General features: G+C 44.0%; 1 protein-coding gene across 7 annotated transcripts in view; it reads right to left on the bottom strand.

The window, feature by feature from the left end:
• ccdc33 (coiled-coil domain containing 33) overlaps window positions 1-23,330 on the bottom strand; it is a 272,241-nt gene that overhangs the window by 131,917 nt on the left and 116,994 nt on the right. For all 7 annotated transcript variants that reach the window (XM_072552976.1, XM_072552975.1, XM_072552972.1 and 4 more), the window contains 4 exons: window positions 22,559-22,660; window positions 20,405-20,496; window positions 15,731-15,851; window positions 2,900-3,029 (listed from right to left, as the gene is read on the bottom strand). In XM_072552976.1, the coding sequence (XP_072409077.1) occupies window positions 2,900-3,029; window positions 15,731-15,851; window positions 20,405-20,496; window positions 22,559-22,660 (445 nt within the window). The remainder of the gene's footprint in view (window positions 1-2,899; window positions 3,030-15,730; window positions 15,852-20,404; window positions 20,497-22,558; window positions 22,661-23,330) is intronic.

The following is a 23,330-nucleotide window of genomic DNA, read 5'->3' as shown; positions in this document are numbered from 1 at the left end:
CAGACCCTTTGGTCCAACCAGTCCAAGCTGAACATAGTCCCAAACTAAACTACCCCCACCTGCCCTCTCCTGGTTCATATCTCTCCAAACCTTTCTCTTGATGGACTTATCCAAATGTTTTTAAGTGGTGTCATCGTGACAGCATCCACCAATTCTTCAAAACATTCCACACATGAATCAGTCTATGTAAAAAATTTCCCTCTCATGTTTTTTTTTAATCTCTCTGCTCTCACCTTAAAAATGGGCCCTCTAGTCTTGAAATCCCCCATCTTGGAAAAAGGCACCTGCCATTAACCCTATCTATACCCCTCACGATTTTATAAGTTTCTATAAGGTCACCTCTCAACCTCCTACCCTCCAATGTAAAATCTCCCAGCCTATCCAGCTTTTCTTTGTAGTTCAAACCTTCCAAACCCAGCAATATCTTGGTAAGTCTCTTCTGAACCCCTCTCCAGCTTAATAATATCCTTCCTATAACAAGGTGACCAGAACTGGACACAGTTCAATATGACTGGTTGTTCTCAAAACATAGTGGAAGCAGAGTCTTTGAATGTACATAAGGCAGAGCTGGAGGGTGAATTAATTCTTGATAAACAAGGTGAATTGGTAATTTAATTTTGATTTGATTTGAGTTATTATCACATGTACCTAGATACAGTGAAAGGTTTTGTTTCGCGTACAATACAGGCAGACCATGCCATATAAAGTGCATTAGGGTATTAGAACAGAGTGAGGAATACAATGTTACAGCTGCAGAGAAGGTGCACAAAGAGTGAGATCAACATTAAATTTAAAATTTGAGAGGTCCATTCAGAAGTCTAATAACAGCAGGGAAGAAGCTGATCTTGAACCTGCTGTTTCGTGTCTTTAAGCTTTTGTATTTTCTGCTTGATAGAAGAGGGTGGATGAATTTACACAATTAGATCAGCCATGATCTTACTGAATGATGAAACAAGCTTGAGGATCTGTGTGATCTACCACACTCTTTACGCCTCCGTGTTCATGGCACCCTTTCAGCGAAAAATGTCCCAAATTTCCGTGACCCTTTCCAAAAAAGTACTTCACAAACACCTTTGAACAGCCTAACTGTCAAATCCCAATGTAGCATCCAATTAAGGGGGCTGGACATTGAGGCGTTTATAAAGCATTAAGGAAAGTATCTTTCACAAATAAACCCCTAGTTACACACTCATTTGGAGCTCAGTGTTGAGAACAAATCTGCACGCGCGCACACACACACATACAGACACACATGCGCGCACACGCAGGGCTCTGTTAAGGGAGAGACTGAGTTTTGCAACCTGCTGCAGAACAAGACACTCAGTCGAGGAACCTACTGTACAGCTAACAGCCTCAAATCTACTGACTGTACCCCATTATCTTTAAAATAGTACTCAATGTAGAAACCAGCATGTCCAGCCTTACTGTGAGACCATCAGTAAACAGGAAATGCACTTCTATATTAAACCAACCAACTGCTGAATTCCACATGTACATTCATGAAGTGAACAAGCTGTCATTTGCTAGTGGCTCCCTCCCCCACTCCACAATTCCTGTCTCTCTTTCTCTCTGTCACACACACACACAGACAAGATCACTCTCTCTGTGATTTTAAATTCATTACCTATGGGAACAGAAATGGTTCTGTCTCTGGGTTAATGGCTTCTGTCTAAAAGCTTCTAGGAACTGACTGACTCACAAGGACCAGTCAGATTCTCCCTAACCTTCCCTTAACCAGGGAAGTGGTGACCTGAGAAAACTGCGTTAATCTGCTGCAAGTTTAATTTCTGAGGAATTGGAAATACAGTTCTGGACGGTTGCCTTCCCAAATATGTCTCCCCAACATCCTTAGCCCCAAGGATCTGCCCTTGGGACAAGAGGCACAGATTTGTTCAATTTTAATACAAACATTTTTTTCTTTCAAATAAACAGGTTAGGTAAAATCACACATCTGGTATGTGAAAGCAGTATGGACTACACTTTTAAAATCGTCTTCCTGTCTGACACATGTTAAGCTCATGCTAGTGACACCACCACAACATTGTGCTTTGGGATTGTGTCATTGTGCTGTCGCATTCCAATGATGTCATCACCACAGCAAAGTTCAGTTACATCATGTTCTGATTACATCATCCCCACCCCCATACTCCATTCTTTCACTATGATGCAAGGCTCTGATAATGTCATCACAATTACACACCCCAACGATATCATGGCAATGTCATTGTGACACCAGTTCAATTGTGATGTAATTGTCTAGTGACATAATAGTGACACAACACCCTAGTGACATCATGTTCTGGTGATGTCACTACTACATCATGATTCATTTATGCCTCAGTGATGTAACTCATCAGTGATGTCACATGGGGCAGAGTGAATTGTGGGTATTCGTGACACCTCTGTTACCTTTACCATGCTCCACTTCCACAGACCAATCTACACAGCAACAGATAACTTCACAGTTCTACTCAGTTCCTGTGACATCACGAAACGATAATCCACTCTGTCCCAGTGATGACATCACAGCAGCACACTGATGTGAATCACTGGATCAGTGACATCACCATGCCATCAGATCATGACATCACAGTGCTGTTATCGATCGCAATATCTCAACAATGTCTCTAACTAGGTGGTCAATGGGACCCATTATTGCCAAGGCAGACATAAATGCTGGTGAAGGACTGGGACCATGACTTTTCTACTGGTCCAGTTGTTACAATGACAAAACAAAATGCTAAAGAGATGAGACAACAGAAGCAGCACTTCCCCAGGGACCTAAGCCAAAGTTCAAAGTTCACTGAATGCTATGTGAATCATTGAGGTTCCAATCCACCTCAGGACAAACACAGCTGTACAGCTCACATATCATGCTGGAAAATCCTATCAAACGTACCAGTGGTGATGGAGTAGTACTCCAGCACGAGAGCAGATCCCGCGGTGAAGATGGTGGCACATTCCCGGCCCTGGAACAGGAAGGAAAAATCCCAGACTGGCTGCTCCTGAGGAATACCCACAGGAGATACCTGTTTAAAACACAAAAGAATAAGACATACTGATCATCATAACAAGAAACTAAACGACTTTGATTTACGTAGCAGTTTTCACAGCCTTAAGATGCCCTGAAGCATTTCACAAGCATTTTAATAATGTTTTCCAAATGTAGTCACTTGCAGGATTAAAGCAACCACATTGAGCACTCACAGGCAGCAAGAAAATAACCAGATGGAGTGACTTGGTGATGATTATTCATCACAATCAGCGTAGTAAGAGTAAATAGGAAGAACAAGACAAGGGAGCACTCAATAAACAGCAGGAAGTTAGGAAGGTGTTCAGAGGAACAGAGGAATCTTGGGTAACTTGTCCACAGACTCCGAAGGAGGCAGGGCAGGTTAACAGGATGGTTAAGAAGGCAAATGGGACACTTGCCTTTATCGGTTGTGACATAGATTATAAGAGCAGGGAGGTTATGCTGCTGTTGTACAAAACATCCACAAAGCTGCAGTACTGTGTGCTTTTCTGGCCACCACACTACAGAAAGTTTGTGATTGCACTGGCAATGGGGGTAGAGGAGACTCACCAGGATGCTGCCAGAATGAAGCACTTTAACTATGAGGTGAGTTGTTTTCTTTGGAGCAGGCTGAGAGGCGGAGCCTGATAGAGGTGTATAAGATTATGAGGGTTTCCCCTTAGTCGAAGGGTTAATAACAAAGGCAAAATGTTAACGTGATGGGCAGAAGGTTTCAAGAGGCTTTGAGAAAAATGGTTTCCATGCAGAGGTTGGTGGGAATCCGGAATGTACTGGCATGGGGGATAGTTAGGGTGGGATACCTCACAAACTTTCAAAATGATGTTGAAGTGTCATGAAGGCGATGGGCCAAACTCAAGGAAGTGGGACCAGTGTAGATTGGTGATTTTTTTGTTTAATTGTTGATCACTCTTCCTAACACTGCTCCAGAAGCTGCCGTTAACAGTTTTGAATCCCTGTCCATCCCTTTACGTCAAGTTGAAGTGCTTGTTCGATGTTTGATTAGTGACTGTTCGAGGTTCTCTGTGCTGTTAGTCAAGACTGAGTGTAGTCCCTGAGAGGAGCTATAGATATTGGAAAGCAGTGAACAAGCCTCCTATTCAGACACACAAACTGGTGTCGTCTCCCTGCAGTACTACTGTGTGATTCCCCAATAGCTTAAAGTGTCTTTTTTCATTTATCTTTCCACTGACAATGGCATACACCTCTGTCAGATCATAACCTCAGGGGCACTGTAGAGTGACGAACCTCACATTCCAGCTTTAGCGCAAAGACCACTATAACGTCATTGAGATTGTGGTGTAACTAAACTGAATAAAAGGATTTCCCCATTCTTTTTGTTCTGAATGATGACATTGCCCCTTTAAAAGCTTTTCTCTTCCCATTTTTAAGTACAACTCCAAAACAATAATACAGGAAAACTAACAACAGGGGAATAAAATGGCAAATCAATGCATTCATTGATTAACTGTTCAGGGTTGTCACTGCTAACCTTCCCTAATCAAACTGGGAGCCCCTCCTCAACTCCGAGATGGTGCCACTACTACTGCAGACAGCTCCAGAGTACACCCCTCCCCCCCCCAACCACCACCAACACCACCCCAACCTGACCCCACCCCGGTCCTGATATCTACTGGGGCAAAACTTGGCAATAGTAGCTTGCAAAATGAGGAAAAAAAGAACATCTCTGCAGCCAACAACAAATTGCCACATGCCAGAGATCAGACAAAGTGCAGGTAACATCCTTCTGCCTCACAGCACGAGGACCCGGGTTCGATTCCATCTTCCATTAGATTCCCTACAGTGTGGAAACAGGCCCTTCGGTCCAACAAGTCCACACCGACCCTCGGGAGAGTAACCCACCCAGTCCCGTTTCCTTCTGACTAATGCACCTAACACTATGGACAATTTAGCATGGCCAATTCACCTGACCTGCACATCTTTGGATTGTGGGAGGCAACCGGAGCACCCGGAGGAAACCCACACAGACACGGGGAGAATGTGCAAACTCCACACAGACAGTCACCCGATGCTGGGATTGAACCCCAGTCCCTGGTGCTGTGAGGCAGCGGTGCTAACCACTGAGCCACCGTGCTGCCCCTTGTGTGGAGTTCTGTGTTTGCATGGAGTTCTGTGTTTGCGTGGGTTTCCTCTGGGTGCTCCAGTTTCCTACCACAGTCCAAAGACGTGCAGGTTGGACGGATTGGCCAGGGGAAATGCAGGGTTACCGGGATGGGGTAGGGGTGTGAGTTTGGATGGGATGCTCTGCAGAGGGTCAGCATGGACTCGCTGGGCTGAATGGCCTGCCTCCACCCAGTAGGGATTCTATTATTCTAATTCTCTCATCAAGTGGGTGGAGCTTCTCTACATTCCTTTAGTGGAAGCTTTGCACAAAATATTACAGCTCTGATGTAATCAGAGAAGGAAAGATTTATCCTCTATGTTTTTTCTTAATTTACTCCTTCATGGGATGAAACTATCGCTGGCTAGACCAGCATTTATTGCACATCCCTAATTTCACCTCCAGAAGATGAAATGAGCTCCTGCCTTGAAACGCCCATAATACTGTTGGAGAGGGAGTCCAAGGATTTGGACCCTAAGTCACTGAAGGAACAGCCAGATACCTTTGAGTCAGGAAGGTGTGTGGCTCGGACGGGCTGGTCTATCTGTTGCCCTTGTCCTACTAGAGGCATTAAAGTCACAAGCTCAACTCTCAGTGCATGAGAAACCTCAGAACTCAAGAAAACAGGAGGCGCGACTATTTCAACATGCCTCTCAGAACATTCCGGAAGCACCCCACCGATTGAAATGCTCATTAACATGCATTCCTTTTATTACATTCCACTTCATCTACATTGTTACAAATAATGATTGCTTGTTTTATTTGTATGATGATCACAATTCAGCATCTATCACCAGAATAACTTTTCAATAAGTCAATTGCCTATCTATTTCTCCGACTGTCAGCCTACCTATCCAACTGCTTTTCCATCTTCCAGACTTGTCCCTGGGATCACAGGAATATCCTCGGAAAACAGACTGGGAAGATATAAAAGGGACGTAAGGGGCAACATTTTCATACAGAGTGTGGTGTATGTATGGAATGAACTGCCAGAGGAAGTGGTGGAGGCTGGTACAATAACAGCATTCCAAAGGCATCTGGATGGGTTTATGAATAGGAAAGGTTTGGAGGGATATGGGCCAAGTGTTGGCAAATGGGACTAGATTAGGTTGCGATATCTGGTCGGCATGGACGAGTTAGACCGAAGGGTCTGTTTCTATGCTGTACATCTCTATGACTCTAAAACTGAGCTTGCAATCTCTCGAGTTTCAAAAAAATGAGGTCAGATCGCATTTCACTTACAAAATATTTGTGGCGTAGACAGGGTAAGATGCGTCCCCTTGGTTGGGGAGTCTAAAACCAAGGGGCATCATTTGATAATAAGACTATCATATAGGTCCAAGATGAGGAGAAATTATTTTAGTCAGAGGGTTGTGAAATTCAGAATTCTCGACCACAGAGAGCTGTGGAAACTCAGTCGTTCAGTATGTTTAGAGTAGAGATTGATGAATTTGCGACTGCCAAAGGGGTACAGGTGGGTAAAAGGTATTGAAGTGTTCAATGTATTGAATGGTGGGGCAGGACAAGCTCGATGGGCTGATTTGCCTCCGCCTGTTCCTATCCCCTATCCGTGGACCAAAGGTGATGCAGAAATGCAACCACTACGTTCACATTGACAGTAGCATCAATCTCTTTACGGACAGTAGAGATCTCACAAACATCAATGAGTTGGGAAATCCAGTTTGTTAATCATAGCAAATGCATGACACTGCCACTCGGCCCATCATATCAATGTGGGGATTTTGTTAATGGCATTAATTGATAGAAAGTATTCCGTGGTGAGGTTTTTGAATGTGGTGTGACATACAATTAAGGACAATCAGATGAAGACGAAATAAAAGGTATTAACCTGAAAAATGACCTGTTGCATTGTGGGATAGAACCACCTTTTAAAGAAGAAAGTCCTTCATTTGCTGACTATTATTTTTCAGAGGTGGACTGATGGGAACCTGAGCTATAAATGTACAAGTAGCTGCCAATCTGTGCAGAAAATACCCTCCCATTGGCCTCAGGATGGAATTGTTCAACATGTCTCTCTGTGGCTTGGTCTGTCTTCATTTTACTGCACCCAGGGCAGGATTCATTCACTCACAGCACTGATTCATGATGATAGATTTGTGCTTCTCCCCTCTAAAGTATCATAAACATCATTTTGTTAGTGTGCGAGTCTTTATCAGAGTCTCTGTGAATGGCTCTGTGGGGAAATCCTTTATCCACTGACAGCATTCATCACTGTACCACCCATCACCCACAGCCAGGGAGCTGCAGACCTGTACAAGAGTCGCAGATTATCAATTGCTTGTAAAGGAAATCTGATCAATTCCAGAGGGCACCCGTGAGGCTCTCTCTTCCTCACACAAACTCCACACAGACAGGCACTCGATGCTGGGATTGAACCCGGGTCCCTGGTGCTGTGAGGCAGCGGTGCTAACCACTGAGCCACCGTGCCGCCCCTTGTGTGGAGTTCTGCCCATGTTTGTGGGGGTTTCCTCTGGGTGCTCCAGTTTCCTACCACAGTCCTACCCAGAATCCAGCCACCTCTGGACTCTGATTACAAGGGAACAACTTTCATACCAAGTAGTCATTCTGTCCTACTAAGATATTCTGGGCAGATGGAATCAAAATAGAGAACAGCTCTGATCTAATTTTTTTTCTTTTATTCGTTCACAGGAAGAGGGCATCACATAGGATTTATTGCCCATTTCTAGTTGCCCAGAGGGCCGTGAAAAGTTACCCACATGTAGTCATGATTTGCGTGTAGGGCAGATGAGATAATGATGGTAGTATCCTTCCCTAAAGGATATTAATGAACCAGATGGGCTTTTCCCAACAATCAACAATGGTCATCACGAGATTCTTAATTCCAAATTTTTTAAATTGAATTCTATTCCCACCATCCACCATAGCAGGATTCGAACCCAGGTCCCAGAACATAGTTTGGGTCTCTGCTTTAACAGCCCGGCGATAAAACCATTAGGCCATCACCTCCCCTGATTGGTTGATTAGTGGAACAGATCCAAGGGGTTGATCCCCCTGTTTCCTCCTGTCTCGATTAGAGTGGTGCTGGAAAAACACAGCAGGTCAGGCAACATCCGAGAAGCAGAAAAATCAACGTTTCGGGCCAAAGCCCTTCCTCAGGAATGACCCCCCTGTTTCCCATGTAAACCAGGTAGAATTTTAATCTTAAATCAGAGACTGATGGATTACGGGAGATAAGGATTACATTAAGAATTAATTTAGGATAATTAGTCTGATCTCAATGAAGCTAGAAAATACATAAATACGGAAGCAGGAAGCTGTCCCCTACAGGAAAAAGGATCATGTCCAGGCCTTGCAACTCTTTCGGATTAAAGAAATACTTTAGGATAACAGCATTTCCCTGGTACATTCCCCATGGCAATGCCTTAACCAATCAGATTTGATTTATCAACCAATCAGCTACTCTTTTCTTGCACACTATAACTTACTGCTCCCTTTGACAACTGGCATTCTTGCATCTGTCCTGATTGGCAAAAAAGCTCTGACAGCATGTCCCGATTTGACAGTAATGCTGACAAATATGCATTAACCACAGGTATGATGGGATATTGGGCAAAGGCAGAATTAAGTCACAGACAAGCAATAACCTCATTGCATTGTTTGGGGAGGATGGAAGAGTGAAATGGCCTCCTCCATCCCGACAGAAAGGCTGAATGACTTCCCCCTTACCCTATGAAGAGTCTGAATGGCCTCATGTTTCTGTGGAGAGACTGAGTGGCCTTACCTTGTTCCAACAGAGGGGCTGAAAGGCCTCTTCCTGTTCCTACAGGGGGGCTGAATGGCCTCCTCATGTTTCTACAGAGAGGCTGAATGGCCTCATGTTCCTGTGGAGAGACTGAATGGCCTCTGCCAGTTCCTACAGAGGGCTGAATGGCCTCTCACTGGCCCTATGGTGGGGCAGAATGGCCACATGTCCCTGTTGGGAGACAAAATGGCCTCTCCTTGTTCTGATATTGGGGCTGAATGGCCTCTGCCACTTCCTGTAAAGGGGCTGAATGGCCTTCTCATATTCCTCTACGCCCTCTGCATCATCATCGGGCTGATGACTACCTGTGCCCTAATCTCAGGAATGTTCCTCTCCTAATCACCATTGGACCATTATAACATCTCGCCCACCAGCCACCAAGAAACCCCTTTAAGCAAAACCGAAACAATGATTTCTGACAGAGTAGGTGAGTGATAAACGATAGTGCAGAAAGATCGATTCTTTGAACAACGCCAGCTCTCCTGTACAGCACGATTCCCACAATGGAATCCCTGTAAGAAGTGTACAATCTTGAGATTAATGAGCAGAGTATACATGAAGTCTTTGTGGAAAATAAATTGTGCATCAACTGTCTTTCAGAGAATGACAGACCGGTATCCTGAAAAGCAGAATCAAGGCAAAAAATCAATCTAAGCCTCATAATAATTACCGCTGGCTCTTGGCCTCTCAAGCAATGAGTGTATTTCAAAAAGAGCATAAATACTGGCTCGTCCTGGCAGTCAAAATGAGATCCATTTCTAATACAAAAGGGCTTAGCTGTGTTGTTTCTTTTTAATGAATAATTTGTTGCGGGAGTCCCTTGGCTTTTCCTGTCTTGTTTCCTGGCTCTTGCAGTAACTGGGAGTGACGTGTGAATGGGGAATTACATTTCCCTGGAATGTTGCCATTAGGAGCCACAATCATAGCTGCCTATGCTCTCTCTTCTTCTGTAGCCACAGTCAACTATTATCCAATCCAATGTTCATGCATCAACAAAACCCATCACACACTAGGTCGACAGTTTAGAACTTTTCCATGTTCAGACATAGATAAAGAAAATGTTTGTTGGCCTGAACTAGCTAGCCCTGGCCTGACTCTTTGAGTGAGACCATGCCATCAACATTATGTGCGTATTTTGCTTTTTATTTGATGAGCATCGCTAGCTGGGCCAGCATTTATTGGCTGTTCCTCATTGCCCTTGAGAAGGTGGGGGGTGAGCTGCCTTCTTGAACCGATGCAGTCCGTGTGGTGTTGCTGAACCCACAATGCCCTGGGGGTGGGGGGGGAAGAGTTCCAGAATATTGTCCCAATAGCACTGAAGGAACAGAGATATTATTTATTGGACTGGGGAAGAAACAGCCAGAATTTGTGTTCATTGAGTTCTAGAGGTCTGCACCACTGAAAATACCTTTTGACACATCAAGTTTAAAACAAGCATCTAACTTTTCGAATCCCATTTTACAATAAATATTTTCTCACCTATGAAACATTATAAAAGTTCAGTCTCATGATCTTTAAGCTCTATTTAATTTTTTTATGATGTGGAGGTATGGGGGGGGGGGAATGAAAGTCAGAAGTCATGTGACATCAAGCTATAGTCCAAAAGGTTTATTTGAAATCACAAGCTTTTGGAGCGCTGCCCCTTTGTCACCTGACACTTCATCTGCTGTTGTGAGACTTCTAAATTCTTTTATTCATTTGTGGGATGTAGGCATCATTGGCTAGACCAGCATTCATTACCCGTCCCCAACTGTGCTCAAGAAAGGGGTAGTGAGCTGCCTCAGAACTCACTGAACTATAATTTAACTGGGGAAGGGGTGGCTCCACTATTTCTTCGCTTCCTTTTAGCAATTCAACCTGAAGATAAAATTAAAAACATCTGATTCCTGACTGTTTTACACAAGGAATTATGATGCTCTGGAAATTACTATCTTGTGGTGTTCAGTTGTTCTTTGATGGATTATGAGAGTCTGGCAACTAGGCTTGACTATGTTCACTGGGCTTGACTGATTCAGCCTGGACGCGGACTCACAGCAAAGTCACTAGAAGCTGAACCATAAGCGTGAGTGCAGAGATATTTTAGAAGCTTCGGAAATAAAACCTATTGCAAACTTAGAAATTAGGAACGGGGTGGCTCATTCAGCCCTTTGAGCCAACTCTGCTTTGTTTTGAGTCAAATCAAACATATTAAAAAACATGCAGCCTGAAAGGGCAGTAACTGCAATTACAATAACTTTCAAAAAGAGACTAGATAAATATTCAAAATTGCTGGGTCTTGGGGAAAGGGAAGAGATGGGACTAAACTGCACAGCTCTTTCAAAGAGCTGGCACAGACAGGATGGGCCAAATGGCCCACATCTTGGGTTTTACGTCTCCTCCTAAGGACATTTCTTATGTCAATGATAAATTGAAAACACAGACTCACAAATCAAGAATTGCTGTCATTTATAGTCACCATTAGCTTTATATCTCAGATTTATTCATTCACACCCTACCAGTTGCCTTAGTGGGATTTGAACCCTGAATTAACCTGAACCTCTGGATTACTTACCCAGTGATATTACCACTAGGCCACTGCCTGATCACAGTGGGTTTAGCTTGGGTGTGGACTCCAGGGGAAACAGCCCCAGCTTTTTCAGCCTCTCCCTATAGCCTAAATCCTCCAATCCTGGCAACATCTATGTCAATCTTTCCTGAACACTCTCAAGTTTCACAACATCTTTCCTATAACAGGGAGGCCAGAATTGCACACAGTGTTCCTAGAGCCACAACATAACTTTCCAACTCCTATACTCAATGCACTGACCAATAAAGGCAAGTGTACCAAATGCCTTCTTCACTATCCTATCTACCTGCGACTTCACTTTCAAGGAACTATGAACCTGCACTCCAAGGTCTCTGTTTAGCAGTGCTCCCCAGGACCTTACCATTAAGTGTGTAAGTCCTGTTCCAATTTACCTTTCCAAAATGCAGCACCTCTGTTAGATATAATTGAGTTGAGCAGATTTTGAAAATGGGTCTGTGCTCACAATAAAATACAATGTATTTTTGCTGGAGCATTTGATCCTTCTTTAGCTTATTGTACCCAGTATGTGTAAACCTCTCCAGAAAGACTATATATAAGTCAATGTTTATGAGCAATCAACTCTGCTGAAAGAAAAGTAACAATGCAGTGGAATTGTTTGCATCATTGAAGTTGCCATGGTAATGAAAGGGTTGAAAAACCACTGGTCTTGGTTGCTGACTGCTGTCAGTCTAATCCTACTGAAAGATGCATGAGGAAGCAAAGACAATGTTGCACTGTACAATAACAGACGGTGACAGAGCAGCATCTAAATCCTCATGTTTGCTGAGCAACACTACACGAGTGCTTGGAACTGGTGGCAGTGCACTTGTAAAAGGCTAAAATACAGGAGCATCTGCGTTCAAGTGACAATGATAGCAACTACAGTCGACAATCCAATCAAGCTGCGGCTGAACACTGGTTTCATTCGTCAACAACTTGCTAATTACCCAGTCAGAGCTACACCAACAGAACAATAATATTTGCAAACCTCCCTTGGGCATTAAGAGACTGGTGTCACTACATGCAAGGGTCTATTTCAAATAAACCCGATGGAAAGAGCATCTGGGAACAAGACTGTGACCATATGTACCCTATTTTACAATGCTTCGGTTTCTGGTTCCCTCAGTGAAGTTTACACTTGAGCCCTGAATGAGATGCAGCATTTGCAAAGTCCCAGACTCGGTTTTGCAGAGCTCCTTGGATGCTGCCTGACCTGCTGTACTTTTCCAGCACCACTCTAATCTTGACTCTACAGTTACACTGCCATTTGACCAATCAATGCTCAACGGCCTTCTGTCCTTAATCACCTTGTGATTCGGATATGATGGGTCAAAACCCAGACATCTATTCAGTGCAGGACCGACCTGCAGAGTAGGCTGAAAATAGGTACAACTCCACGCTTCCAGTGCCTTGCACCAACTCAATTCTCATTCACTCCTTTAATTTCAACACAATGGGTTGCCGCGGGTCAGCTGATTGCATTTCAGCCCGAGCCCTCAATTGGATGAGATTGCAAAGCCTTCCATTGTAGAAGACAATTAGTACCTGAAATGATTTGGGGATGCCGGAGTTGGACTGGGGTGTACAAAGTTAAAAATCACACAACACCAGGTTATAGTCCAACAGGTTTATTTGGCAGCACTAGCTATCGAAGCGCTGCTCCTGATGAACACTTGAAGAAGGAGCAGCGCTTGGAAAACTAGTGCTTCCAAATAAACCTGTTGGACTAGTACCTGAAATTGTTAATTAACATCATGTAATAATTTCCAATTACAAAAGACAGCTGTAACAAACACAGAGAATGCTGAAGAAAATTAGCAGATTCTGTGAGGAGAGAAACAAAGTTAACTTTGTCTGAAGGTCTGAACAGACTACAGACAGGAGGTGGGAGACCTGGAAACATAGCGCATTGAAAACAACCTAGCTCTCAATGCCAGTTAAATCAAGGAACTCATCATTGATTTTTGGCGGGATGTTACTCATGCCCCCCTACACATTGGAACGAGTGGAGAGTGTCAAGCTCCTGGGAGTGGTCATCCACAACAAACCTTCTTGGACTCTTCATGTGGACACACTGGTTCAAAGGCCCAACAACGTCTCTTCTTCCACAGGCAGCTGAGGAAATTTGGTATGATGGCGAATACTTTTGCCAACATTTATCGGTGCGCCATCGAGACCATTCTGTTTGGATGTATCACTACCTAGTATGGCAACTGTACCATTCAAGATTGGAGATGGTTACAGAGAGTGGTGAACTCAGCCCGGACAATCACAAAGGCCAACCTCCCCTTCATAGAATCCATCTACCAGGCTCGCTGTCAAGGAAAGACCACCAGCATTCTCAAAGATCCACCCCACCCTGGCAATGTTTTTCTACAACCTCTATCATCGGGGAGAAAGTACAAAAGCTTGAACACCTGCACCAGCCGGTTTCAAAACAGTTTCTACCCTACTGTTGTTAGAATACTGAATGGACTCACAAACTCTTAACATTCGCCTGTACCTATGTTTTTGTTTTTGCCGCTGTTTACCTATTACTTACTTATCGATGCTACTTAATTATGTGATCTGCCTGTATTGCTCGCGAGACAAAGCTTTTCACTGTGCCTCGGTACACGTGACAATAAATTCAACTCAATTCAGACTCTGAAGAAGAGTTCTCCCCAACTTGAAATGTTACCTCACAGAGGCTGCTGGATCTGCTGAGTGTCTCCTGTATTCTCTATGTTGTTTTTTCAGATTTCCAACAACCGCAGTATTTTGCTTTTACATATAAAGGACACTTCCTGGGAGGAGTTCATCAGTTCTTCCATTCTCTCTAAGCTGTGTATCAGAACGTTTCAGTACCAGTAATGTGTACTTACTCTAAACTCAAGTCTGCAATTTTAGAAGCCTTAGGCTCTCACCTATCTTAGAAGCAATGTAATCAGCTATTAAGTACTACATAATAAACCTGCTTCTTAAGACTGAGTCAATTTAGTATTTAGGAGGAGAAGGATTAGTGGCAATGAATCTACACAAGGATTTACAAATGGTGCACACAAGCACATTATAGCTTGCTAGCAGCACTAGTACCAATAAATATAACATCTTAAACATTCCACAAACAAAAACAGAGCAAAACCCAGCAGGTCTGGCAGCATCTGTAAAGAGAGATCAGAGTTAATGTTTTGGTTCCAATGACCTTTAGTCATAGAGTTGTACAGCATGGAAACAGACTCCACGGTCCAACTCGTACACGCCGACCAGATATCCTAAATTAATCTACTCCCATTTGTCAGCATTTGACCCATATCCCTCTAACCCTTTCCTATTCAAATACCCATCCAGAAGCCTTTCAAATGTTGTAATTGTACCAGCCTCCCCCACCTTCCTCTGGTAGTTTATTCCATACACACACCACCCTCTGGACCTGAAACATTAATTCTAATTTCACTCCACAGGTGCTGAGTTCTTCCAGCAATTTCTGTTCTTGTTTCCAATTTCCAGCATCTGCAGTTCTTTCCAGTTTTAATCTTGGAAATTTCTCCTGTTTCCATGTTGCCATTTCAACATTCACAGAGCTGGTCAGCAACTGCAGGGATTGTCTTAGTAAAGTCATGGTGCTTAATACAGTACCTTCAATAAAGGTGCTTGTGAAGGAAATTTACAGTCAGTTCTTCTACAACGCGATGGTTGTGTTCTTGTGAAGCCTCGCATTATAGAAAAATGGTGCTTTAGAAACAGCGTTTAAAGTGAAGGCGATGTAATTGGCGTTACAGCCAATATATGTTTTAAAAGTTTGCGATTTAGAAATAAATTGTCAATTGAGTTACAGCAAATACACATTGACGAAAAGCAAGTTATAGCAGAATGACCTGTATAGGAAAAGATTTTACCCCAAGCCAGCATGAGAAGGAATTAACTAACTGCTTGATCAAACCGGAGTGTTTTCAGGAATGAAGGAGGCAGAAGGATTCAGGAAGAGTATTTCAGAGTTTCAATAAAGAACTCAGCAACACAGCAATCAATGTGAAATTGAAGAATTCAAAGACCCAGAAGAAAAAGTTGCAAGTTCCCTGCAAATGAGCTGGGCTTTTCTAGGAAGGACTGAACCGTTCCTGGAAATTGCAGGTGGTTGGGTTTGTAAAAGAACAACAGGAAATGGGAAGTTACTGAACTGCCCCATACCCACCAGGCCTCTTGACGTTGTGTCACCAGATAAAGTGCCCATGTGTTTTCACCTACCTGGGGGTGACCTTGGCTGGCGTGATGAGGAACGTCAAAAAAGGACTGGTGCAGACTTGGATGCTTTACTGCAGTGGCATTAATGCCAGCCAACCAGGGACTCTTCATCAATATTGCATTTCTGGTTAAAAAAAAAGGAATACATTAATAAGGAGAGATGGTGGCAAAGTGGTCATTTATTTGCAATCCAGGTGCTCAGGCTTATCTTTAGAGGATATAGGTTCAAATCCCCCAAGAGTTGCTGGTGGAACTTTAATTCACTTCATAATTCAGGAATTGGACACTAGTCTCAGTGATGGTGATCATGAGAACAAATGTTGATCGTTGTAAAAATCTTGCTGGTTCATTAAAATCTTTTAGGGAAGGACGTAAGATCATAAGATATAAGAGCAGACGTGTGCCATTCAGCGAGGATGTCTTTTTTTGCCCTTTTAAAATATCAGCTGTAGAGTCTTTGTTGCCTTGTGTGTGTGCATGTGTGTGCACGCGCTCATGTGAGTGAGAGAGAGAGTGTGCTTGTGTGTGTGCATGTGTGTCCACGTGCTCATGTGAGAGAGAGAGAGTGTGTGCGTGTGTGTGTGCATGTGTGTCCACGTGCTCATGTGAGAGAGAGAGAGTGTGTGCGTGTGTGTGTGTGCATGCACACGCTCATGTGAGTGAGAGAGAGAGAGAGAGAGTGTGTGTGTGTGTGTGTATCTGTATCTGTGTGGGATTAAAAAGAATTTTAGTTCTAATTCCAGATTACAGTTTTTAGATGTTAACCAGTTTCACCACAGATTACTTTTCATTTCTCTAAAGAAACTTGGTGAAAGTCTCTTTAGCAAGAAGTAAAGGAAATAATTTGCCATTTTGGAGACTGAATCAGCACATTTGTACAAAGAGTGTTATTCATGGGAAGTAATGGGACTTGATTATCAGCATATTCCTCCTGTCACTGATGTAAAATTAATTTAAAAATTAATATCTGCACATCCACCATACTTTGGAATACTAACTCTCTCCCCCACCCCCACCCCATTGTTAGCTTTCCTGTAAGTTCCCTCTGTGTGGTTCACATTTCATTGTTATATTGACTGTTCCCAGTCCGGCTGGCGTTACAATCCTGATGCTTGTTAACTCAACCCCCATGTTCCTTCCCTCCTAGAGGGAAATGAAGCTGTCTCTCCTGATATCGGGGCTTAAATTCAGGCCAATGAAAACCAAGCTGTGCCACTATTACTTATTGATCTACTCAGGGTTTCTACCTTGCCACTAGGCTTTGATGGGCTCTGGCTTTCTCAATGAATACGCATCAATCCACAGGAAGACATCATAAATAATACAATGGAGCCTCACAAAGTAGGCTGTGCTGTGTTTATTGATTTTAATTGAGAAACTTAGGTGAAGGGCTAAGTCCCATCAAAGGTGGGAAGACTAACAAAGCACTTGGGATAGATTAATAAGTAATGACTAACAGCTTGGATCCTTGCCTGGTGTTTACCTCATGGCTGGTTTCCCAACTGAAGCCCTGCTATCAGGATCTATGACAAATAACGAGAGAGAGAGAGAGAGAAAGAAAGAGACAAAAATTGAGAGAGATAGAGAAAAAGAGAAAGAGAGAGGAAGGAAGAAAGAAAGGAGAGAAAGAGAAAAAGAGAAAGAGAACGGAGAGAGAGGGTGGGAAGGGGGGAAAGAAAGGAGAAGAGAGAGAAAAAGAGAAAGAGGTTTAGAGAGAGAAAGGAGAGAAGGAGAGAAAAGTGAAAAAGACAGAGAGACAGAGAGAGAGAATGACAGAAAGGAGAGAAGGAGAGAGAAAAAGAGATAGAGATGGAGAGAGAGAACAAGAGAAAGAGATGGAGAGATACAGAAAGAAGGAAAGAAATGAGAGATAGAGAAAGAGAGAAAAAGATAAAGAGAGAGGTGGGGGAGAGAGAGAAAGTGAAAGAAAGAGAAAAAAGGAGAACACACTGTGTGTTTGAGGGAGAGAGTTGAGGGGGAATAGATAGAGAAGTGAAGACAGTGAGATATAAAGATATAATCTGGATACGATCCTTGGTCCTGGTTAAATAAAGTGGTGATTTTTTAAAAAATTAACTGGCAGCAACAGTCATAGTCCAGACTGCAGCTTCACCAATCTCCATGGCAATCACTGGAAGCATGAGCACCAACCCGACCATAATGAGCCCAGGTTCCATGACCAACCAGCACCAGTCCAACAGAACTACAGCAAGAAGGATCCAGCAATCAGAAATGGGTCTGTAAGTATTGGCGGGTCAGTGAGGGATCTCAATATCAGTCAGCACTGACCTCTCTGGAGGTGCAAGACCAGACAGCATAGAGGAACCAAGGAATCTTGCAATTCTTGGAATCTTACAAATATATCAAAGAGATATTGGTACTACAGGTTAAGAAAAACAAACCAAACTATGAGGCTTTACTCTCTGGAGGAACATGATTGAAAATTAGTGAATTGTACAAAACCAGTATTGAACCTTGATTAGAACAAATTTGGAGACCATAACCATTGCTAAACAGAGACATGAAGTCTTGCTTTAATTAGGACTGGACAGTAAGAACTTAAAGTTAGAATGTAAATACTCTCTTTCAAGGTCTGGCTTCTTGCATCCTACTCCTGAAGATTATGGGACAAAAAGATCTGAATATGTGACGTTATTTTAGCATTGCTTAAATTCTGCAATAAGCAACCAATAAGTCAGAGCATTAATGTAGCTCTGCTCACCACAAGCCTACAATGGAGGTCCCCACCGTCACCACTGTTCAAGAGAGCTCATCGTACCTTTTGTCATTCAGGCATTTGGCAGGTCAGCAGTGGGTATTTGTCCTTGGCATCAAGGACCCAACCCCAACCTCATCTGCACCCATCCAGGGGTGGACGTCAGAAACCGGCTCACTGAAAGCTGTCAACCAATCAGCTCCTCTGTGCTCAGCAGCGCCACTAGAAAGGTTTTGGCTGCTGGTGGTAATATGCTCCCCCCACCCCCAACTATGGTCCTAGATCAAGGAAGGACTCAGACCACAGGTGAAGGATGGCAGAATAGGGATCTTGAGGGTCTGGTTAACTGGGGAGATTTGGTAGCAAGGTCAGGTTTTCAGCTGCCCAACCCTTTCCAGAAGCCGCAATCAGGCAACAATTGCCTTTGAATGGGGCCCAACCCCCACAACCCCCCACCCCGGAGATATTTTGCCCCTGTGCTCCTTATGCGGAGCATACCCCAACCACTGATGGGTTATTGCCAACAGCAGAAAGATGGGTCCCTTAACTGGGCACCAATCGGCCCACTCCCATGAACTGTTCACGGGCTTTCCCACGGTGTAGTGAATTGGGACGAGCCAGGAAGGAGACAGGTCCCTATCAACCATCACCCTCTCTCCTGCCACTTCCAAACCCAGCTCAGGGGAGCATTCCTCCCCGTATTGCGAATAGGACATGAAGGCAGCTGTGAGAGAAAAGAAGGTTGCTAGGAAACATGGGTTTAGATAAAAAGAAAGGATCTGGAGGCTGAGTCCTCTGTTTCTTGAATAAAGATTTGAAAGGGACCCAATAGAGGTCTTTGATCAAATGGAGAGGGTACTCTCTTGTGTGGAGAATTCTCCACAAGGGTATACAGGAAAGCCACACACACAGACCAAGTCCTAAACTACGAAAGCAACCACCCCAACACACACAAAAGAAGTTGCATCAAGATACTGTTCAAAAGGGCCACAACACACTGCAAAAAGAGGAAGAAGAACAGCTCTACAATGTATTTGCCAAAAACAGATACCCCCACAATTTCATCAACAGCTGCCTAAGGGAAGGGAAAGACAATGGAATGAGGACATGCCGCAACCCAAAGGACTAGTCACACTACCATACGTCAAAAACATTTCTGAACTGACAGCCAGACTACTGCGACCACTTAGGACTCATAACAGCACACAAACCAACAGCCACTCTCAGACAACAACTCACCAGGGCACAGGACCCGATAACCAGCATGAGCAAAACCAATGTAGTGTACAAAATCCCATGCAAGGACTGCACAAAACACTACATAGGACAAACAGGAAGACAGCTAACGATCCGCATCCATGAACACCAACGAGCCACGAAATGACATGACCAGCTATCCTTAGTAGCCACACACGCAGATGACAAGCAACATGAATTCGACTGGGACAATACTACTATTATAGGACAAGCCAAACAGAACAGCCAGGGAATTCCTAGAGGAATGGCACTCATCCACAGATTCAGTCAATAAGCACATCGACCTGGATCCAAAATACCGATCACTGCAGCGGACTGCTGGAACGGACAACCAGAAGCAGCAGATACAAATCACTATAAATGCCGAAGGAAACATCACAGAAGCGCTTCACAGGAGGCTCCCAAGCACTGAGGATGTCACCTAGACAGGGGACGAAACGTCTGCAACGCAATTTCCCAGCTCGGCGAACAGAACCACAACAACGAGCACCCGAGCTACAAATCTTCTCCCAAACTTTGAATGACAAGAGGCTTGACTGGAGAATGAACACTAGCATGGAATGATTGGGTGAATGGCCTGTATTGTGCCGTATCACCATGTGATCAATGTTACACTCCATCTAGAGAAAGCATCACAGGGCATTTCATGGTGTCCAATCCGGGAAGGATCTTGTGTAAGATGTTTTTGCAGCATAAACACTTACCCATAGGATTCATGATCAGGCACTATTCTAGCCACTGCAAGGAGGGGGCCTACAGGATCCTTTAATGGATTCTCCATACCTCGAAGCAAAACCTGAAAGGAACATGAAACCACTTATTAGTATTCCCTCAGTCAACGCAAAATCCCCTTCAATTTGTGAATTTCTTGGAACAGAAACAGTTATATATTCAGCCAGAGTCATTCAGAATTAGAACTGATTCCATTATTGCCTTTTCCTGGCAGACTCCCTCTGCTGGTACACTTGCATATGGTAGCCTCAAGTGGACAAAAGCCACAGCACCATTTTCCAAATACTGTGCTCAGAACACCAGAGAGAGTTCGTTACGACTGGAGTTAAAGCTGAAATTGCTGGAATTTCACCGAAGGTCATTCAACGTTTGAGGAAAAGTAAACCACATTAATAATCTCTTACCCAAACTGTGGCCTGTATTTCTTGGATAGGAAGCTAGACAGGCTCCATGTCTGCAATGGAGGCAGTTCTTCCTCCAATTGAGGGAGAAAAGAATTGAGGAGATGGTGGTTGATTGAAACAAAGAAGGGAGGAAGGACATAAACTCTGGCATAAACCAAATGGCCTCTTTGTATGCTCACCAATGCCATTTAGAGGAACCATTTACCTCAGGTGTAAACCCATCTTAACCATGTATGTTCAACAAGAACAACAACAACAACAATATATTTATCTAACACCTTCAAAGAAACACCCCAATGTGGGAGCACAATGAAATAAAATGAAGAGACCAGGACACAGAGCTTGGCACAAGAGGTAGGTTCGATGGAGTATCTGAAAGGAAGAAAGACAGGTAGACGGGCACAGAGGTGTAGGGAGGGAAATACAGAGAGTGGAGCCAAGAAACTGAAGATATCAGCGTGACCAGCACACAGGGAAAATTACAAAAGGCACATGACAAGGAACGTGGACTGGTGAGGGATGAGATTAAGTTTGCTTTTGGCAAGACTTACAGGACAGGAGGCTCGGTGAAGCTGTGGGAGCCGGGCAGAGTTGTTTGAGACCAGACAGTAGGAGAGACCCACTAGAACGATGTACAAATTCCACTCTCCCATGAATCTGTACCGGCGGCAACAATCCCCGGAGTCGGAAAAACTGCCTCAAATTTGGGATGCAGCATTGAATCCAGGATGGCCAGTCACTCTGGATGGCATGGACACCGATGGTGGCACAAGTATAGCAGGAATTCTCTTTTTCAGTCTCCAGCCAGACCCCAATTCCAACCAGTGGTGAGTTGGGAAGAGAGCATGGGATATAGACAACTGACCGGCACACAGGGAAAACAGCAAGGGACACATTTGTCTTGACAAGTACCAGGGGAATGGACATGGTGAGTTCGCTTCTGGCAAGAGTCGGTGCGTGGGAAAGGCATTTCTATCTATCCTCAGAATTCCTGTTGCTTAACTGGCAGAACGGCAGTGGGCAAAGCTTCCCAAATTCATCCCGGGGTTGATCCATCTCCCCATGAGGAGAGAGACTCTGGTGCAGCACCCAGTGCCATCAATAGCGGGCACATCACCATAGGTCGAGAAAGGACACTTGAAGCACTCGGTCGAGTGAACCCGATGACGGAATCTGTAACGTTTTGAATGATTTGGTTGCCATGGTATCCAAGCATGGGTGAGGAGTTGAGGAGTGGGGCAGGGTCTGAAATCACAATGTGTGCACCGGTTCCAGAATACACATAAATGCTCACCTCACGTTCTTCCCACTACCATCCTCATAGCAGCCAGTAATGGACTTTTTGAGCTGAGGAGTAAAACACTTCACGGAAATAAGGACGAGAACTCCAGGTCAGCACATTAGCTGGACGTATTTTAATAACCCAGATTGCATTTTCAGGATCAGAGCAATTAGCAGCATTGAAAACGTTCTATCTGCATACATAAATATTAATATCCTGTGAGTGACAGCTGTTCTCTTCGGCTTTCTTAATAAACGTTTAGTGTCACTGCATCTGCAAGTAAGGTCGCTTTTGAAAGGGAACATTATTATGTACAAATGGAGAGATTCTACCCACCCCCACCCCTGCCCTGTAGCCCCAGTGAGATTCATTCCAGAATTCTTTCCTATCACATCCTTTTTAAAACCGAAGGAAGCAGTGTATTTATGTCTGGGTCGTACCTCCAGGCCAGTGAAAGTAAAGCCTTGTTGACGAGGGATGGTGCTGGCTTTCCGAACGATGGTGATGTACAGTCGAGTGCCCGAAGGAACACTGGGAAGGGGCTGTGTTTGGTGGGCAGAAGGAGAGACACAATCAGCATCAACACACACACAGCAACTGGTCCCTACCCGAGTAATGAAAGGAGCCCACATAGTGTCTACCCAGGCTGATAGGAACATGGGAATGAAGTACGGGAGTAGGCAATTCAGCCCTTCAAGCTCATTCTGCCATTTGTACCTGATTATTTACTCATTCGCGGGATGATGGGGTCACTGGCTAGGCCAGCATTTAACAGTCGACCACATTTCTGTGGGTCTGAAGTCACATGTAGGGCAGACCAGATAAGGATGACAGTTTCCTTCCCTAAAGGGCATTAGTGAACCAGATGGGTTTTTCCAACAGTCAACAACGGTTTCATGATCATCATTAGACTCTTAATTCCAGATTTTTATTTTCTTCAATTTAAAATTCCACCATCTGCCATGGCAGCATTCAAACCCGGGTCTCCAGAACATGATCTGGGTCTCTGGAGTAACATTCCAGTGATAATATCACTAGGCCTTCCTATGGCTGATCTTATCCCAGTCTCAACTCCACTCTCCTGCCTGCTCTCCATACCCCTTTATCCTGCTTTTCATTAGAAACGTATCTATTGCTTTCTTGAAGTTCAGTTTATTCTGCCTCCAATGCACTCTGGGGCAGTGAGTCCCTCAGATTCACAGCCCTCTGAGA

This window comes from Chiloscyllium punctatum, chromosome 33, assembly GCF_047496795.1.
Source record: "Chiloscyllium punctatum isolate Juve2018m chromosome 33, sChiPun1.3, whole genome shotgun sequence".
Taxonomy (NCBI): Eukaryota; Metazoa; Chordata; class Chondrichthyes; order Orectolobiformes; family Hemiscylliidae; genus Chiloscyllium; species Chiloscyllium punctatum.
Note: the sequence above shows the minus strand (reverse complement) of the source record. Positions and strands in the feature narration are given on the sequence as shown.